This window comes from Sturnus vulgaris, chromosome 3 (assembly GCF_052056855.1).
Source record: "Sturnus vulgaris isolate bStuVul1 chromosome 3, bStuVul1.hap1, whole genome shotgun sequence".
Lineage (NCBI taxonomy): Eukaryota > Metazoa > Chordata > Aves > Passeriformes > Sturnidae > Sturnus > Sturnus vulgaris.
This window is the reverse complement of record NC_142245.1, coordinates 22,591,656-22,610,459: the sequence shown is the minus strand read 5'-3', so window position 1 is coordinate 22,610,459 and position 18,804 is coordinate 22,591,656. Positions and strand designations below refer to the sequence as shown.

The following is an 18,804-nucleotide window of genomic DNA, read 5'->3' as shown; positions in this document are numbered from 1 at the left end:
TGCAGGCAGACCTTGCAGCATTGCTGAGGAGCGCAATGGGGACACTGCTCTCAAACATACCTAAATCTGTAAGGGCAAATATTGAGGCTGTGAGGAAGTGGCAGCAGGATATTGCACGGATCCATGAGGACTCTAGGTCCTTCACCTGCGTGAGACAAAGCCAACCCGGGAGCAGAAGGAGACACGGTTTGTAGCAGTTGTAACATTAATAGCACAAAAGTGAAGAAATACCATTCAGTCCAAGAAGGAGGCAGTTTTCAGAGCACTGGATCCCTTACTTACACATAGCTATCACTTGCAGCACTAGAGTATAGCTGAATTTTGTGTGCACAGAGAGTCCTCCTGCTAGGTAAGTGTGGGTGGGTGAGAGATAGAAGGACAGCCAGAAGGGCTGGCCGAAGGTAATCTGTTTTGGAGATGATTTCTCCCTTTAGATCTGGAAGGGGCAAGGTTCAGCTTTCTTATCTGCAGAGGGGGAAGGTACACGGGCGGGCTCTGACTCGTTTTGTGTGCCCTCCGTGGGGGTGCTGTTTCAAGGCTCTGGTGGAAATGTGCTGTCAGAAGAAGCCCTGTCCAGCTGGTGGTCCAGAGTGCTCGAAGAGGTGGCCTTGAACTTGTTTCTCTAGTTAGTGGAGAGGCTTTGTAGAGAGCGGCAAACCAGGGTGGCATGATCTCTGTTGCTAAGCACACAGACTGCTGCAATTGAGTCTTAGGTGGAACTGTGGCATAGACATATAAATGCATTTAATGCGGCAGTCTGCAACTTCAGAAAGTTTTTAGAGGAGAGAGGGGGAAATAAACATTGCACATGAAAGTCTTTAAGTGGCAAATATCAATGTTCAGCAGGGCGGGGGGAGCAGGAGCTGGAGCAGCTTATCTCTGACAATTGCAGAGAGGGCTGGCTCCATCAGATGAGGCCCAGCCCCGGGGTTATCTCATCCACTGCTGTCTGGAGTCGCACCACTTCCTTCCGCAAGGGATAAAGGGGAGTCAAACGACAGGGAGCTCAGTCCATAACGATGTAAGACTTTGTCTTCTGGCCTCACGGGCTTGTGAGCCTCACTGGTGCCTAGCAGGTCCTGCACTGGAACTTGTAACAGGGTGTTTGTAGCCCAGTTTGGCCAGCTGCATGGCTCAGGATGGCATAGATGGAGCAGTTTATCCCATCATGATGGGCTCTGGATGCTAATAAAAGTATATTTGCACTGGGAGATTTTTCAGAATTGTTCAGTGGGAGCCTAAGCTGGTGGAGACAGCTTTATTTACAACACCCCTCACCCATAACTGTGCACAATTTCCTTCCCTTGCCCCTACCCTCTGCCACTGGAAAGAGGAAAGGAGGTACCCTCTTGCCAGAGGGCATGCTTGCCACCTTCATGACACCCCCAAAAGGACCCTGGTGACAGCTTGCTTCCCTGCCAGACTGATTAAACACCACCTGCTTCCCATCCTTCTCCCCTACCTCCCTCCTCACTCCCCCCAGCCTAACCTATGCAAACCGAGGAGGGAGAGGGCACAGTTGGAACTTTTCAGGGCCAGACACAGAAGACAAAGGTGATTGCTATGCACAGAGATGGGAAGAGTGTGGCTCTTGCACCACCAATTATAGATGTTACTATACTGTTGCAACATTTATATATATATATATTTATATATATATATATATATATATATGATGTATTCTAGACACATAATCATTTTAATTATCACTTCTACTATACTGTTAGTGGTTCACCTATGGAGCCAAATTCTATGGAACATAAAAAAAATCTTTGCAAAGTATAAGTTCTGTGAGTCACTTTACCTCTGTAGCCATGGTCTAACCAGCAGTTTCTGTGTGCTTGGATCTTTCACACATGGAGATATACCATGAAAGCAGAGTACTTGCTGCTGGTGCAAGACATAACCTGCTCATCTTGGTCCAGGCTGCACCTCCTGGTTCTTCTGAGTAACACATCACATTCCCATCTGACTGATGTGTCCAGGAAAATATGCAGTAACCTCTCTGCTGAGCTAGAATTGGGTGGTCATCCCTGTACTCCCTTTTCTGGACAGGTTTTTTGTGGGCGCCTGTATGTGGTACCTGCCAGAATTTGGCAGCAGGGTACATAGTAAGCTGCTTAGCATTGTAGGCAGCCTCTTGTAGCAGATTGCATTTCACCACAATGGACTGAGTTAAAGTTAGACTATTCTTGTGTGTGAGAGTTTTATTTCTCCTTCAGTGTTTTGTATGAGACAGCTTCTGGGGTGTGACAGTAACCCCTCCAGTGGTTCTTTCTTACATTTCCCAACACACACTAAATGCCCAGCTAGCATAAGCTGTAGGAGCCTTAGTGATTTTTCCATTCTGTGGCACTGCCGCTGGCAATGCAGCAAGTTAAGGGCAATCAGAGTTTCCATTAGAAGCCTCTACATCTCATGCAGTTCTAATTCATCAGTATTGCAGAAGAGGGAATTTACTAATCTTCCCAGTAAAATACTGTTGGTGATTTTTGAGGATGGAGAAAGAGAGGAATGAAATCCAAGGTGCAAGAAGTCTAAACAAATTGGAAATGCTAAGTTCTTGTTATTTTGTCTTATCCCACTCTAGTCCCGAGTCTCACCAAGTTTTGTGTTTGTTAGAGCCGTGGTGTTTGCGTGCCAGAGCGGCTCTGTTTCCGTGACGGAATGGCTCATCCCTGCTCCGTGGGCGCAGCAGTTCCGGCACAGGGATCCCACAGGGTGCAGTGCTGTGCGTGGGGCAGGACGGGGAGATGGGAAGAGGGGTCCCACCAGGGAGCACCCCGGGAGCAGCAGGGCTGTGAGCCCCAGCGAGCTGTGGCAGCGCTGTTTGTGCTCAGCCACCAGCGGCGCTCGGCGCTCCAGCCGCGCGGGGAGCCTGCAGAGTGCTTCCCAGTCTTTATTTGTGGAAAAGCTTAATTGAAATGCAAGTGATTAAATCTAATGTATCATGCAGTATCCATTTTCACTGCACTACCACTTTCACTTCCCCGATATTATCAGGCATCTCAGCAGCCCCACTGTCAGGTTTTTTCCTTGTAAGAGCCATGGCCATTCTCTCTCCTCTTTGTGAGCTTGGTGGAAGAGATAACAGTAAGCCAGCAGTAGACTGTTAGTGCCCCAAACTCTCCTCATGGGATAGGGGATCTCAGCTTTATTTTAAACAAACGCTTTTAAAATATACCTTTAAATAATTTTCCAGCTTTTTTAAAAGAGTAAAATAACTACTGCAACAGTAAATGCAATAAGCAACCTCTGATGTTTGCCTAATTTTTATCTTTTGAGCCAGACTTATTCAAAATGCTTTTCCTTTCCCAGTATTTGTGCTGTCCCAAAAGAGTGGCCTTCTTTTTGTGTGGCACAGTGAGAGAACAGACTTTAATGAACAGCCACCCAGTTTCTTGTCCATTTTCTTCTCTTTCCAAAAAAATCTATTTCTTAAGAGATTTGTAAAGCAGGAGTTGTGACAGGAAGCTTGAAGGCAAAAAATTAAGACTGTGGTGGCACCAGAGAGCTGCTGCTGTAGCCTGGGGGATTGGGACACATAGAGAGGTGGGCAAAAAGACACCTTGCATTCTAGAAAGGTGCTGGTTGGGAAAAGAGTATGTTTGCTAGAGCATCCAGTAGTTGAGGTATTTTTCATTTGTGTTTTTAAAATAAAAGCATCCTTTCCAACTATTTCCCTCTCCTCATAAGTGATAATGGAAGAGGCATTAGCCTTTCCATTGCCTGAGCCAACCTGTTTTTTTCTAAGAGGTGTCCAGGATGTTCAGCCAATTGAGTGATCTAATTAGCTGAAAATTGTTAATTTCCTTTACCTTATAAAGCACCTAACACAGAAACTGTTAAATAATGTTAAGTGTCAGACTTAAACTGAGAACATTGGGCCATATGCTGCCGTGGCTTTCGCGCCAAAAAGTGTAGCAACTTACTCCAAAACCTGCTTCCAATTCCTGTGTAGAAGCCAAAGCCTCCTGCTTGATATGCTGCTACACCAGCCCACAGTGCTAAGATGGTCCTGCACAGCAGCTCACTGCACTTGGGGAGCAGGGAATGTGTGAGAGGGAAAGGAACAGTCTGGATGAATGTGGAAGGAGCCAGGACACCACCAAGGGGTTGCAGATGCTGCCCTTGGAAGCCTAGGAAAGCTGATGGTGGGGCAGTGCTGCTCAGGGCAGCATTAGCCTGGAAAAGGCACCAGATCTGTGCCTGCAGCTCCCAACTGCACAAGTCTCTGCTCTGCAGGAGGCCAGGTGGATAGGTGAGCTGCCTGGAATCTCCTTCTTAAAGCAGGGGGTCCCTGGATTGGCAGAGTGCATTCAAGGGAGGGGCTGGTCTGAGCGTCATCAGCCTCTCTGAGCCCTCAGAGAAGTGGCTCCAGAGATAGTGTGATGTCTTACTGCTAGGGAGGGATGCAAAAGGGCTTGTCCTTGATAGGTTTCCTATAGGACATAGACTGTGGATATGGGAATGTGCATTTAGGGGCCAACTTTCCCCCAAAACCCACAGGCTTAAATCTTCCTCAAGTAAGAAGAGGCTCAGGGCTATGTGGGGGTGACACAAGTGGAGTTTCTCAATCACCTCCTTTAAGAAGGCTTCTTTCTGCCCCCAAAGCTCACCTTACCCTGGCTTTGGGAGTGAGGGGTGCTGTGCCAATCTAGTTTGTGCTTTGTATGAGGTTTTTTTGGCAAAAGCGTTTCTCCTGCATGTCTTCTGCTGTCTCTGTAGCTGTGTTGGTGTGGATCTCCGTGCACATGCACTAAAGCTGTCTGATCTGGAGCTACCCATGGCGAGACTGCTTCCCCAGTAGTGGGGAACCTCCTGGAGAGGTTCCCCAGCACCTGTCTAATAGGTGCTGTTTATGCCTCAGCCTTGAGTTCCCCACAGATTTCCTCTGCATAGCCACTGTCTAGATCATCTAGCAAGAAGAGTGATCTGGCCTTGCCCCTCTCATCCCCTCCAACCTGGTTACTCCCATCACCACGACCTTGTGCCCTACAATGTGAGCAGCCTTCACCAGCCAAAGACCTCTGATCCTAAGCCCATGAGAGATTTTGACTTTCCTATTTGGCAAGGTGACTTGTTGCCCATCAGGTCAACATGAATAAAGACTTTTAAAATACATAATGTCCTGCAATTGGAAAAATTGGAAAAAACATCTTGAGCTGTCTATGCTGCATTTCTTTATTTCTGTTCATGGTTAGGATCAAAAAAAATCCAAACTCACACGCACCAAGAATTCTACTTTATATAAAATTTGAAAGTAAAATCAATCCTGGTCCAATCTTATCATTTTTAAAGTATGTTTATCCAGCTTTGTAGTAGGAACAAGCAGACTGTTTGAAGGCCACATAGTTTTCAAACCTTGGTTGCAACACGTTACCCCATTTTGAAACTGTCTTTATCTAGCCGAGAAAACTAAAATCTGTTTGACAAAGTAGCACTCCAGCCAGTTTATCTTGCAATATGGCTTTAGCTCACAGAGCCTATTGATTTCCTTAAATTAATGTTTACAGAATGCTACTGAATTTCACTCAACGGGACATTGTTCTTTTGAAGCTTTGTAAAATATGATACAGAGTGTTACTGCCATTTGTTCCTTTGCTAAGACTGATGAAACATTTATTTTTTTAAAGCACAGCCTTGAACTATAGCTGTTTCCTACAAGTGTGTTTACTCTTGGAACATTAGTAATACAACACACTATCAGACTGCAGCACAATACCACAGGCAAAGTCTGTAGGTACGCTCTGGCCAGCCTGATGGTAGAAATGGAGCTGAAGTTTAACACAGATTAGACATCGTATGAGAAAAGGTTTCGAGCTTAGCCCAGCTGTCCCTGTCTGAAGGATCTTCAGATTTGTGTGCTACAGCCAAGCAGTTGTCTGACGCTGTTACAATATTAGAACGATTGCGTTGGTCTTGGTACTTCTAAACATGGGACCCCGGACTGAAAATTACCATGTGATCCTTTCCCTTTGTCCCCCTAGACAAGGTGAATAGCTTTATGGTTGCCTTGCTCCTGGGTTGGAGGCTTGTGATCCAGTCTCTGAGGACTGCTTTCAAATCTCCTCCAAGAATCATTTGCATTACATATGTCCACCCAAACCTGGCAGTTTCTAAGATGAGGTTGCAGTTACATGCTGCAGAAATTTTACAAGAAATCACAGCCACCAATGGCTTGACAATTTTGCTACTGCTTTCTGCATACATCATTCCAATAAACTTTCACTCTTTGCTTATGGGCCTAAACTGGGCACCCTTACATGTGTAAGAGTATGCTTTTTATCCCACAGACATTAGAGTGAATCGCTCACTTGGAATATGAGTAGAAAAAATGTGCTCCTGAGGATAATGTGTCTGTCCCCCAGTCCAGCACAACCAGAGGTGGACAATCCACAGGCAACGTAAACTCTCTGTTGAAACCAGTGGGGTGGTGAAAATTTACGCTGCTGAGAAGCTGACCCTTGGTAGCCTCCCACATGTGCTCAAGGAGAGGGCCTTAAACTCCCCAGTTATTGCATGCAATATTAATGTGTCAGCTGGCAAGAGAGAAAAATAGAAGTCATTCGAGCACCTAAGATGTGGGCATCTTGCTTTGTAAGACTGTGTGTCTGAGAGCAGATGACTTTTCTTTCTATCATGGAGGGTCTGTGTAACCAAGTCCCAACTCCCTGCAGAGGGGAAAGGACAGCCAGCTCTCACTTCTTGCCTCTTTATCTAGTAATCTCTGTGTGGCCTTCCTAAAGCATCTGAGTTTATCCATTTAAGTCCACTCTGTCTGCAGTACAAGCCCCCAGCTTGTGCTACTGCTGTCAGGAGATATGTCTCTCCTTGATCAATATTTACTTAACAAACAGCAGGGATAGGAGAGTTTGTTTAGAGGAATCATGTGTGCACAAGGGTGAATGAATGCTCGGTGAAGTACTTCACCTGTTTGTCTCCTTTCCTAGGGTATCTTTTCTGCTCCAGACCTCATGCTGGGCTTTGCTACCCTTGCCCCTGTGGACATGCTCAAAGCCACCCTGCCTTAGGACAGTTTAGCAATCGGCCTCAGAAAATGAACTCCTGAGTAAATATTTTATTCCCTGTTCTGGGAAAGCTGGAGGGAGAAGTTTGGGAACTTTGTGAAATGATTTCTATGGTCAAAAATACTTGATGCTCAAGTAAAAATAAACTAGCTTCCCAGACTCTTGCACTTATTCAAGAAAATATTTCAAAGATGTTTTAAGCATTTTTTTTTTTTTACAAAATGTTTCAAAATTGTCTCTGCCAAAAATCTGAAGTCTTCTTAAGAGAAAAAATTAACGTTCAGGTAAAATTGCAAGGAAAGAGGTATGTTTAGTATTTTTAAAGAATAACTTTAGAAAGGTCTGTTATTCATTTATCCAACTAAAACAGTTGTTTCTGATGCCTGAGGTCATTGCATGCAATTAGCTTTGAGGCATCTGAGTCTAGTTTGAGGGGGGGTGTATTTTATTTTGTGAATCAGAGTTGTAAAAGCCATCTGAAATATTCATGCAGAATTGTCTGAGAAGCAGTTTCTGTTTTATTTACTGCACAGTAGAACAGCCACAGTGGATTAGCTCTACAATACCCGTAACAAAAGCACAACAGCTGATGCATGTGATGTTAGGAGGTGACAAAACAGTTAAAGTATGCTGCTGGCTACAGGCAAGCAGTCAGCAGATGCAGACAAAAGGGTTTGTGACAAGAATAACTCTCTCTCCAAGGCGAGCAGTCAAGAGTATCCAAAATACCAATACCCTTTTCTCCTTGACATTGTCTTCTTACAGTCAGCATTTTATTGCCCTTTTATAGTAAAAAAACAAAACACAATTCTCTGGAATATCGGTTTTAACTTGACTTTCACAATTCTGTGATCTTTACATCTGTATTGCTTTTCCTATCATCTAGATTTACTACTTGAGCAAGAATTTTTGAAAGTTTTAAAGATTAACTGTAAAGAAGCCCACCCTTAATAGGATTAACAACATGAAATGCACATATAAATCTTAGAGCAGACTGGTGATTTGTTCTGTCATTTGGTTTTGGTTGTTTTCCCCTTTTCTATTAAGAGACAATTTAAGCATCTTATTTTGCTAATGAAGAAATAATGCTTGGGTAGAAATTAAAGGTTTGCTCGACAATGGGAGAGATTTAAGTGCTGGAAAAGAACTGTGAATGAGCTGATGTTTATTTCAGAAGTGTGAAAAATCAGCTTATATATCTCCAGGAAAAAAAAAAAAGAGAGAGAGAGAGAGGGAGAGACTGTCTTCTTTCTAACCTTTGTAATTCCCCTTCTATTCTCTGTGACATTCATTCAGCTGCCAAGCATGTTTGGCAAGGCTTGAGCCAGCGAGCGCACTTCCAGTGACCGCTAACCTTGGTATGTCCTGACACTTATGATGAGTATCTGCAGGACACAGAAGGCAGGCAGGCTGCTATGTCAGGCTTTTATTATGTACTGCAGAGGCTGGGGACAGTCAGTTTAATAAAACAAATCATCCTTGAAGGTAAAGCAACTGGGAAGAGGAGGAGGGCTCGGGAAGGGGAGGAGATGAGAGGAATGGGAGAAAAGGGAGAAAAAGTCTTTGCTACACAACTCAAAAAAAAAAAAAAAACAAAAACAAAGAATTAACTAATAAAAGATAGAAGATACAAGACAACCTAATAATGAGAAAAACAGTGCAGGGTCATTTATTGGCCACCAATTTAAGACACACAGCTACTTTTAGTGTGCCCTCCTTCACAACGATGATTTTTAAGGTCCATCAGAAAGAGAAACCTAATTCTCTATTGGCTTCAAGTCAGAGTTGCTTCACTGATTTTCCTCAGGCAATGCTGACTTAGACCTGCTGAGGAAGTGCCCTTACCTTCTCAATCCCTAGTTCCTTTTGGGTAACACTTCCCTTGAAAAGAAATTCAACAAGTATTTATAAAGCTTCTTCAACTATGTATACTTCTGTGTGAAAGAAGAGTTAGTTAGGTCTGACTTGACTGCAACTTTTGAGCCGTTGCAGCTATACTTTTGCTTCCATAGAAGTAGTATGTGCTGAGTATTTTTAACAAAGCACTCCCCCACTAACCCAAATGGTCCGGCGTGATAGTTGCACATACAAACCCAGGAGTGAAATAGTTCAGGTTTGTTGTTCAAGCCAAGGAAAATGCCAGCAGTTAAAACAGCATAAATAGACAAGAGCAGATGAGAGCTTTAATTCCCTCCCAGTTTTCATAGACAAAGGGGACGTGATAACATGGCTAAGGCTTAAGAAGGGGCACCATGGAGGTTGTTGGACTGCATTAGAAAGTACAGGACTGATGTGTACCAGGTATAAATTAGTGTAACTGCACGGAGGCTGGCAGAGCTCTGCTGGTTTACACTGGCCCAAAGTCTGGCCTGCGACTTTTTCCCTTGGCAGTGAAGTTACATTGACAAAGCATGCAGCAAAGTGAGATTTTTTTCTAAATCACACTAATGTGGAGGCTTCAGCCTGAGACCCACCTAGCCTCCCCGACCAGACCTCATTGTCTTTCCTCCTGGTGAATCCACAGTGTGATTCTTTGATTGACTGCTGCCACCTGATGCTAAGAAAATGCCCTGGGTTCATACTAGGGATTGTTGGTTCTATTAAAAGCAATGTAGATAGAGTTTATTTGTCACTGAAGCATTTTATGCAGATGTTCCTACTTCAGAGATGTTCAGTCAGTTAGGTGTAAAGATGCGCTGAATAGGTTGCCATCACTTAGGGTCAGGGAAATGCCACCCCCAGACACATAATTAACATGGCTGGCTGATTAATTGCCCACTGAAAAATATATCTACCCATGCATTTAAATATTTATTTTCAGGCTCTGGACTTCACTAGTTCTCTCTCATCTAAAAAACCCCAAACAATAAAAACCACTGCAGATACTCTTTCTAGAAAGGAAAAGTGTTGGCTGACTTACCATCCTGTGGGATTAATCACAATGGAATTCACATTACAACATGCAAAATAATGTGTGTAATCCAGTCTGACGTGAAAAATTGCTAATAACATCCCAAAAGGAAAGAGCTATGAATGGTTCTAATGCCTTAGGAATAGGGGCAATCCTTAGGAACTCAACATTACAAGATGAAGCCTCCAATGGAAGAAAAAGCTCAAAAATTTTGTCTCTTCAAAGCCCCCACAGGGCTTTGTTCATTATTGGGTTTGTTCACTGTTATGTTAGTGGGCTGCTCTCTTCAGCCTGTTGTACCAGGTTCAAAGAGGCCTGACCATGCAGATGTGACTTGGGTACAATAAAGTTGGACCTTAAAATATAACTCCTAGTCTAAAAAGAAAGCATGTATGTCACTACAGTGAAGGCTGGAAGCTACAGGTTCAGGGGTTTCACACTGCCATAGAAAGCAGCATCCTGTACCTGGAAGACTTTCAAATGAACAGGTAGAAATTGAATGGCAAAAGCCCAACTTAAAACCCAGGTTGTCATTTCCATGCTTAAAGTTGTCATGAGTGTACCCATGAGGTAGGAAAGAGAGGTAGGATTTTGTGCATTTAGACTTTATGCTTCTCATATAGGTGCTTGTAATTGCCTCTTTCTCAGCTTGGGAGGGAAGAAAGACTTCTAGTGTTGGTCCTCTGGACTGGATACCAAAATCAAAAGGTTTTGCTCTCATGAATTAACATTGGTGTCTACTCCATAAACTTGGTTATCTACTCATTTTCCTGATTTCTAATATCATGTAGTCAGAAACTCCTTCCCCTTGGTTAGTGCCTAGCAATACTAAGGGTGATAAACAGTTTGTGAGTACTGAACTACGTGAACAGAAAAGCATGTAATTTTTTTATAGCAATGCAAGAATGAGAAAAGCATGGTATTTTCTGTAGCCATGTTACCAAATACCTGAACAGCTGAGTGGTTATGGGGAGTTTTAAATAATTTCTTTGAGCTGGAGTAAGTGAAACATAATAGTTAATTTCTTCTCTCTTAATTATTGCTGGAATAGACCATCTGTAAAGATGTGTCTTTCTGTGCACCCTGTTGAATGAAAAATATCCACAGATGCTTTTGGAACGAAAAAAACCCAAAAACATGTGGGGGCTGGATTTCACTCTCAGAGGTAGACAGAGGACTTCTCTGGGCTTCTGGAAGCAGAGTTCATCAGCTGGTGTCAGGGGGAGCTGATCTCATGCTTATTTGATGGCAGAACGTGGCTATCAAACTGCTGGTGTTTCCCTAACAATGACAGGTGAGGCTCCAGAGCTCTGTCATATCAGATTGATCACACGCATTTCCAGACAAGTTTTTTGAAAGTGGCTTCTAAAGGGACAAGAAGAAAAGCCTGAAGTAGAGAATAAGGAGCTGGCCTTGATCTGGCAGTGTGACATGAATTCAGTAAAACAGTGAGAGCTGCCCAAGTGTCTCTTTGCCACGGGAATGGTTCAAGTGGCTCCCAGTGCAGGTCGGAGAACTCCTCTTGCCGGAGGGGACAAAGAATAGCAGTGAGGGAATACTTGCTATTATAAGCATGCTGGCTACTGGCCGGCCATGTATTAGCAGTTCTAGAGCTGTGAAGACATATTTCCGTGATAAAAATGGAAAATAATACCTTTATGGAGATTACCTCAACCTTGCAACTGCCCTACAGTTCATTAGAGTGATTGCTTTTGAATCATTTGAGGCAAAGGGTGAGAAGGTGGTGCTGGTGCCTGAGACAGCTACTTAGAATGAATTACTAAAGTTTGGAGGTAACTGTGGTTTTTAACATTCACCCATTTTTCAGGGGCTTGTGAGAGTGGCACGTTCCTTCTAGCTGGGTGTTTTACTCACCCGTGAAGTGACAGTGACATTTAGAAACCACAAATGAGTTTTAAGCATCCCAGCTCAGAAGCCACTTGGAGCACAATGTACCCTTAAAGAAGTTAGGGTGGGATTTGTGTGCTGAAAAAGAAGGAAAAGCCATAGTGTCTCCTGAGAAAGCTATTATACAGGGTTCTTGTGCATAGCAGCCACAGAATCAAGCCACTAGCTGAAGGCTTTCCTGCTTGATTGGTTTTAAACTACAAACAACATTCAGAGATACCCCATTTCTTTGACTGCTTTCACCACTGGTTGTGACCAAAGTCAAGCACAAAGGTACAAAGGGCTTCCTGTGTGTGCATAACTTTCATATTAGTTCTCAGATGGAGAGGGGAACATGGCCATAAATGCACGGGTAAAATATCAAGCAGAGATTTCTTTCCTTAAAGACAATTGTGCTTGTTTCCCCTCCTGCTAATTATATCCTATAAATCCCCTACTCTCCCAACTCAGACAGTAACATTTTGTTACCTACATTCTGTCAGTAGACTTTACAAAGATCTCTAACACATGTTATAAAAGTTATTGCTATAGTACTATATATAACAGCTTTGCATAAGAGAATAGAGGGCTGCCACATTTAGAAAATGCAGGTGCTATGTAAGCCCCTTTCTGAAAGAAAGAACTTAGCTCAGTTTCCTTTGAAGAACCAGAGACTTGAAATTGAAAACTGTATTAATGCCATTGTCTCCTTGTATCAGCAGGTTCCAGAGAGATTCCTGGAAGTGGCTCAGATCACGTTACGGGAGTTTTTCAATGCCATTATCGCAGGCAAAGATGTTGATCCTTCCTGGAAGAAGGCCATATACAAGGTCATCTGTAAGCTGGACAGTGAGGTCCCTGAGATTTTCAAATCCCCAAACTGCCTACAAGAGCTTCTTCATGAGTAGAGAGTTCAGCAGCTATTTATGAATGTATGAAAGTAGCAGTCCCATTCTGATGCCCAAGTCATGTGTGTCTCTATTTTAATTTCATATATATGTGTATGGCATACATATATATATGTATATGAAATTAGACTGATCCCTCCTGGATATAAGTTTTCGTTCAGTTCCAAGGGGATGGTTGTTTTACTTCAGCCTTTGGTTTACTTTTGCCCGAGACCCTTAACATTTGAAGAATCAACGGGGTTAATTTTCAGGGAGAAGAGTTTGGAAGCGTGTAAAAGCCTGTCTTAGCAAGTTAGGGCATTATGTTTAAAAATGCTTTGTCAGATTTATTGCTTGCTGCAAAGTGGCATTTTGTCTTGGTGAGACTAATGTCATGGCACAATACTACAGACAATGAAGTTTATATTATGTTTATACTGCTAAAGGTCTGAACTCTGTGGAGTCACTTCATAAGCTTCGAGCTTTTTTATTTGTATTTATATACTTTTTAATCAATAACTAGATTTTGTTTCATACTTCAAAAAAAATACATCTGTTTTAGGTACTCACTCCAAGAAGTGACATCCAAAAAAGCAAACCCTATGCTTCATGTTTTCCTTACAGAAATGACAGATACCCTGCACCAGTAACCAACATGCCAGGTTCTTGTTATTCTAAATTGCAGTAAGGGATGTTTGCACAAATCAAATACTGTTCTTGCAGGGTTAGGCCAGTAATTCATGCACAATATTGTATCAACCACACTAATTTTGGAATATGGTCAGCTTACTAAAGCGGAAGCATTTCACTCTCCATAGAGTAAAAATGAAACCTTCAATACCGTATATTGCCATGTCTCAGTCTTATTTTAAGTGGCATTAATCCCTAAATTTATTCTTTTCTTAGTTTATTCTGCCCACCTAAGATCCCCTTTCCAGCATACAAAGTTTCCTGTCCATATTTGATATCTGTCCTGAAAAGCACTTTTTGAACAATCTTAGATATAGTAGAAAAGTCTTCACCTCACAATACTGAGGCAAATGAAAGGAAAAAAACCGAAAAAAAAGTCTTGTTCATAGCTATAAAATATAATTAGTCTTTTCCTAATCAGAAGAATAAAAATTATATTTTCATAAAAATCTAATCAAGCATTATACAAAAATCACAGTGTCCTCCTGGCTATGCAGGGTTCAGATAGCCAAATTGGATTTTTAAAATTACAGTAAGTGCAGCTTTAAAAAATAAAAAAATTAAAATTAAAAAAAAAAAAAAAAAAAGAAAGAGAAAGAAGAAATCTATTTGAGCAATGTGGCTGCACTTGTCTTCTGAAGCTGGAGCTAGTGGTGACCAAAACCTGAGCTATGACTAGTGTAAAGTCCCTGGTGGATCTGGGTTTGCCTGAATGCTACACCATGATATGACAGAAAGAAAGAAGGAAAGAAAGCTAGCTGCTAGTTCTCATGCTTTCTTCAGTGGATCTCCTTTTCTCATGTTTTCAGAAAGAAATCGTCTCCAGAAGTTTGGGGGAAGGTTGAATATGCTATGGCACACTGTATTTGTCATTTTCTTTGTCGTCTTTTGTACGGATGCAGTAAGAATTTATTGTTATCATCAATACTATTTTCCCCTACATAATTCAATCTAAATCTAGAGGAAGCTCCTAATTAGCCGTGAATTATATTTAGACCATTGAGGATATTGGTATCTTCTTTATTTTAAAATTACATTTTGACTTTGGAGAGTGAAAGTTTACCCATGTGACTGAAGAGCTGACCTGATCATTGCAATTTCACTTCATTTACAAATACTGCTGATAGACAGAAATGTATGAAAGCAATTATTGTTAGCAGAAAGCCTTAAAAACCTGCTGACTTCAAATTAAACAGCACAATCCTCTGACTCCCTGTCATTCTTTTCAAGCACTGGCAGTATCTGTGGAGTATAGGCAATGCAGACAATAGCATGGGATGAAGTGCCAACATTTTCACTATGCATTAAAAGCAAAACAAATCTTGATCTTAGACTCCCTGAGAGTACCTAATACTGTACGTATCCTTACAGTAGACAGGATTTTTTTCCTTTATTTTCTTACATTTTATTTCATTTTATTTTGTTTTCTTTATTTCATTTTTCCTTTTTTTTTCTGTGTGTGTGCATGATTTGGTAAACATTACACTTCATAAAGATGTAACTCCAATGAATTCTGAGTAAGAAAGGATGAAAATTGTGTTCATGCACTTTTTTTGATTTATGGGAAGAAGTGGCATAAAATGCTCAAGTTTTAATACAGTAAGTTCATCATTGGCATACCATGAGATGCAAAATATTACTTTGCGATGTTACCTTGGACATAAGAAAGCAAAGCCATACTTTAATCATACTATGTGGACATACTACTAGCTACCATCTCAACCTGTGATTTTACCGTTGCTTTATATTATTATTATTATTATATTATTATTATATTATTATTAATATTATTATTATTATTTGGCAGCAATGGGATTCACATAATCTAAATAAGTGAAATTGTGTACTCAACACTTGATGTTGTTGCATTTATTTATTTATTTATGAGTAGTATAATCTCAATAGTAAATGAGGCATAGGAATTAGGAATAGAAATTTCATCTTAAAAGCAAAATAAAAACCTCCTTGTTCTGAAAAAGGAATAAATGATAATTTGATCATTTCGGTTATGTGATTTTTCTGCATTTTATAGCCATATTGCCTTTGTGCCTCCCAATTCACCTAAAATTACAAATACATGGCATAGCTTTTACTAAATTCTAAGTAGAATCCAATCCAGTTTCTTTTAAATGATCTCAATATTATTTCACTAAAAATGGCTAAAAGGCAGGAGGCTACTTTTATTGTAATGAAAGGTTTACATAGGAAAAGAAATTCGAAATCCATGTAGAAACGCCATCTTGCCATTCATTTACTGCTAATTCAGATTTATTTCTGCATATAAACTTGAGGTTATAGTCTGTGCCTAGACCTTAAATGCACCAGCGGAAGGATAAAAAAAATCCTTCAAAATACCAGTTTTTCCCCCACAAGTACAATTGTTCTTGTGCCTTCTGTGGCTTACAATTTTCATCTTTTAAACTTTGTTTTTCAATTACTACAGCTGCAATAAACACTGACTTTTTTTTTTTCCCGGCTGTTTGACATAATGTTGATAGCTATGCATATTTTGTGTCTTTTTAAAAATTAAAAAAAATTAAAAAAAACAAAGCAGGAGAATACGTTTTTGAAGAAGAGAATTTTTAGAACAGTTTGATAACGCAAATTATTTTTTCTCAATTGTTTGAGCAGCATTCGAGTTTTGAAAATTCTTGTAGAAGCCAATTTTTTGTAACTGTGGTGCAAATCTTGTGTTTTCTTAGCCTGATGAAAAGTAGTATAGAAGCAATATTTCATACGTGACATATGTGCATATACAGATACGTATGTGGTCACACACACAGGACAACATGTGTGGGCATATGTATGTATATTTACACAAAAACACACACACACACACACAAAAAAAAGATGCGTATGAAGTGAAAAGCTTACCTTTTTCCTATCTAGATTAAGAACCTATTTTAGACATTTGTTATGTTTTGTGAGAAGAATGTTCTATTTGAAACTACAAAACATTTAATTCTTACTGTATCTCTGGTTGTTTAATGGGAACGTTTCACATTTAATGGTAAACACGTGGAAGATGTTAGAATGTAGTAATTATTTAAGGAAGTGTTCACCCATGTATTCCTGAGGTTTGCTTTGTGCCTCTGAGTATTATTTAATTAAAGTGTTTTAAGTTTGCAGAATCTTTGTTACTGTACCAGGTATATGGGTGAACATCGAAAATCGAGGGGAACTTTTATAAAGCAATGTAAATATTCAACCTTACGGCTGTTCTTGCATAAAGACATAAGATTTTAATAACTACATTCTGAAAACATCTGTTGAATTTATAAGAAACACTACAGTAACTGTGTAGATAGTTGAAAGCATTCTTGAAAATCCAGCTCTCTACTTTTAAAAGTTAAGTCTCTTTCATCAGATGTCAAGGGAATGGGTAATACAGTTTCTGTAAAATTGCAGAATTTTTTTCTATGTATATGAAGTCAGTTAATAGAAAAATGTTTTTTTTCCACAGGTTAATATTAATTAAGAAATAAAGGTGAAGATTTTGTGGCTTTAAAGATAGGATTTTCACCAGCAGCATTGAAAGATTATACATATATATATATACAGAAAGATATATATATATATATTAAAAATGGAAAGTGGTTTACAAAACCCCCAAAATGAGCACTGTACATGAGAAGTGAAAGCAAAAACTATATTTGCCATGTGTATTATATAGCAATCATTGGTGTTAATAGTGCAAATGTTTCCTTCTGGTACCAACTCTGTGTTTGAAAATTCCAATACGCATTGTTTTCAAAAAGCTCCCCTTAAGGAATGTAACTGGTTTATATGAGTAAGCAGTTACTGTATTGCACTTAAATGTTCTGTTGAAGGAAATGCAATTTTGTTTTCTGTAGAACTGTTGGTTGTAAACCATCTATAAACTGAAGATAAAAATGCTCATATTTAGAGCTGGGATGAAAACTGGTATTTAACCTTTGTATCTTCTTAGGAATATCCTTTTTAGTGTATGAAAGGTGGTGGCACTATGACTTTATTCAGTCTTTTCATCTGAGCCACAGTCACCTCTCTCCCAAAGCAGCCACCTTCCAAATGCACAAATACTGGGATATGTAGAAACAAATCTAGAAGAAACAGTGAGCTTACATTTTTCTCTAAAATCCATACCTTCTGCATTAATTGTACCACTCGAGTAAGATAGCAGACAAACACAATAACCATCTCATTACCATATAAAACGTAAGTCAGAAACTGAAAAAGGAGGGGAAAAAAAGCCTCTTTAGGTTGGTTTTAATGCTGCCCAGAAGAGTCAAAGGTTAAGGTTTAAACTGATATTGTCCCAGCCATTACTCATATGTATATAGTTACAAAAGTGACAAAACACTGCCTTTATATTATTTAGCAATATGTTGTAAATAGCATTATTAAGCTCTTTTTTTTGTAATAAAGACCCTTTAATTTGAAGATAGTACAATAACTGAACTGATAAAGTCAATTTTTGATTTTTTTTTATTTTATTTTTTAGCTAGAGGCAATTTCAACTGTGGATTTTTTTGTTGTCGTCTATTGTTCTGAAGACTTTGCATAATTTATTGGTTTAATTTATCCTAATTTATTTGATGAAGGTGTACAATTTTGTATTACCAAGGATGTACTGTAATATTAATTGATGACAAGATAAAACAATAAGACTCCCCTGTCCGTTTGGAAAAAAAAAAAAGGTGCAGTAGACAATTGATTGAAAAAAAAGTTACAATTCTAGCTTGGCAGCTACTAAATTTAAGATAAACACAGGAAAAATGTTGGGGGGGTGGATTTTATTTTGTGTGTTTAAAGCTTTTGTATACTCTCCAGACTTTTACCTTTTTGCTTTGTACCACTTAAAGGATACAGTAGTTCAATTGCCTTGTGTGCCTTCCATCTTCTCTAAACTGAATGTATGTGCAGTATATATGCAAGCTTGTGCAAAATAAAATATAAATTACAAGCTCATTGCCATTGTTTACATTTATTTCCAAAAGTTTACGTTGCCCCACATCAGGAGGTGAACTCCTGAACCGCTCGGCTGTGGCCTGGCCGTGCCTAACACTGTAATCCTCTGAAGGTTTTCTTTTCCCCTTAGTTCAAATTATTTATTAATGAAACTACCAGCCCTCTTGCAAAACGGATATAATGATTTATGGCCTGGGTGTCCTACCTCCAGCACAGCGCCGGTTAAGATAATGAATGTTATTTTGCAATAGTCTATCTGCCAAGGAATAACTCCCTGGAAGAGACCTGTTATGTCTGAGGCATAGACAGCCCTTTAAATTAAATGTGGCCAATGTGAGCTATTTTGTTTGTACTGTTTAATCATTTCCTGGGTATACCTGCCATGCTGGTGTCCTGCAACAGGGAGTTAGTTCCCCAAGCTGGGTGAATGCAGGGATAATGCTTGTTG

At 40.2% G+C, this 18,804-nt stretch overlaps 1 protein-coding gene across 4 annotated transcripts in view; it reads left to right on the top strand.

The window, feature by feature from the left end:
* Window positions 1–18,356, top strand: part of PROX1 (prospero homeobox 1) — a 49,901-nt gene extending 31,545 nt beyond the window's left edge. For 3 of the 4 annotated variants that reach the window (XM_088161187.1, XM_088161186.1, XM_088161185.1), the window contains one exon: window positions 12,549–18,356. In XM_088161187.1, coding sequence (XP_088017313.1) covers window positions 12,549–12,737 — 189 coding nt within the window. In that variant the 3' untranslated portion in view covers window positions 12,738–18,356. The remainder of the gene's footprint in view (window positions 1–12,548) is intronic. The other variant, XM_088161188.1, reaches the window with a different exon arrangement.
* Window positions 18,357–18,804: the final 448 nt, after the last annotated feature.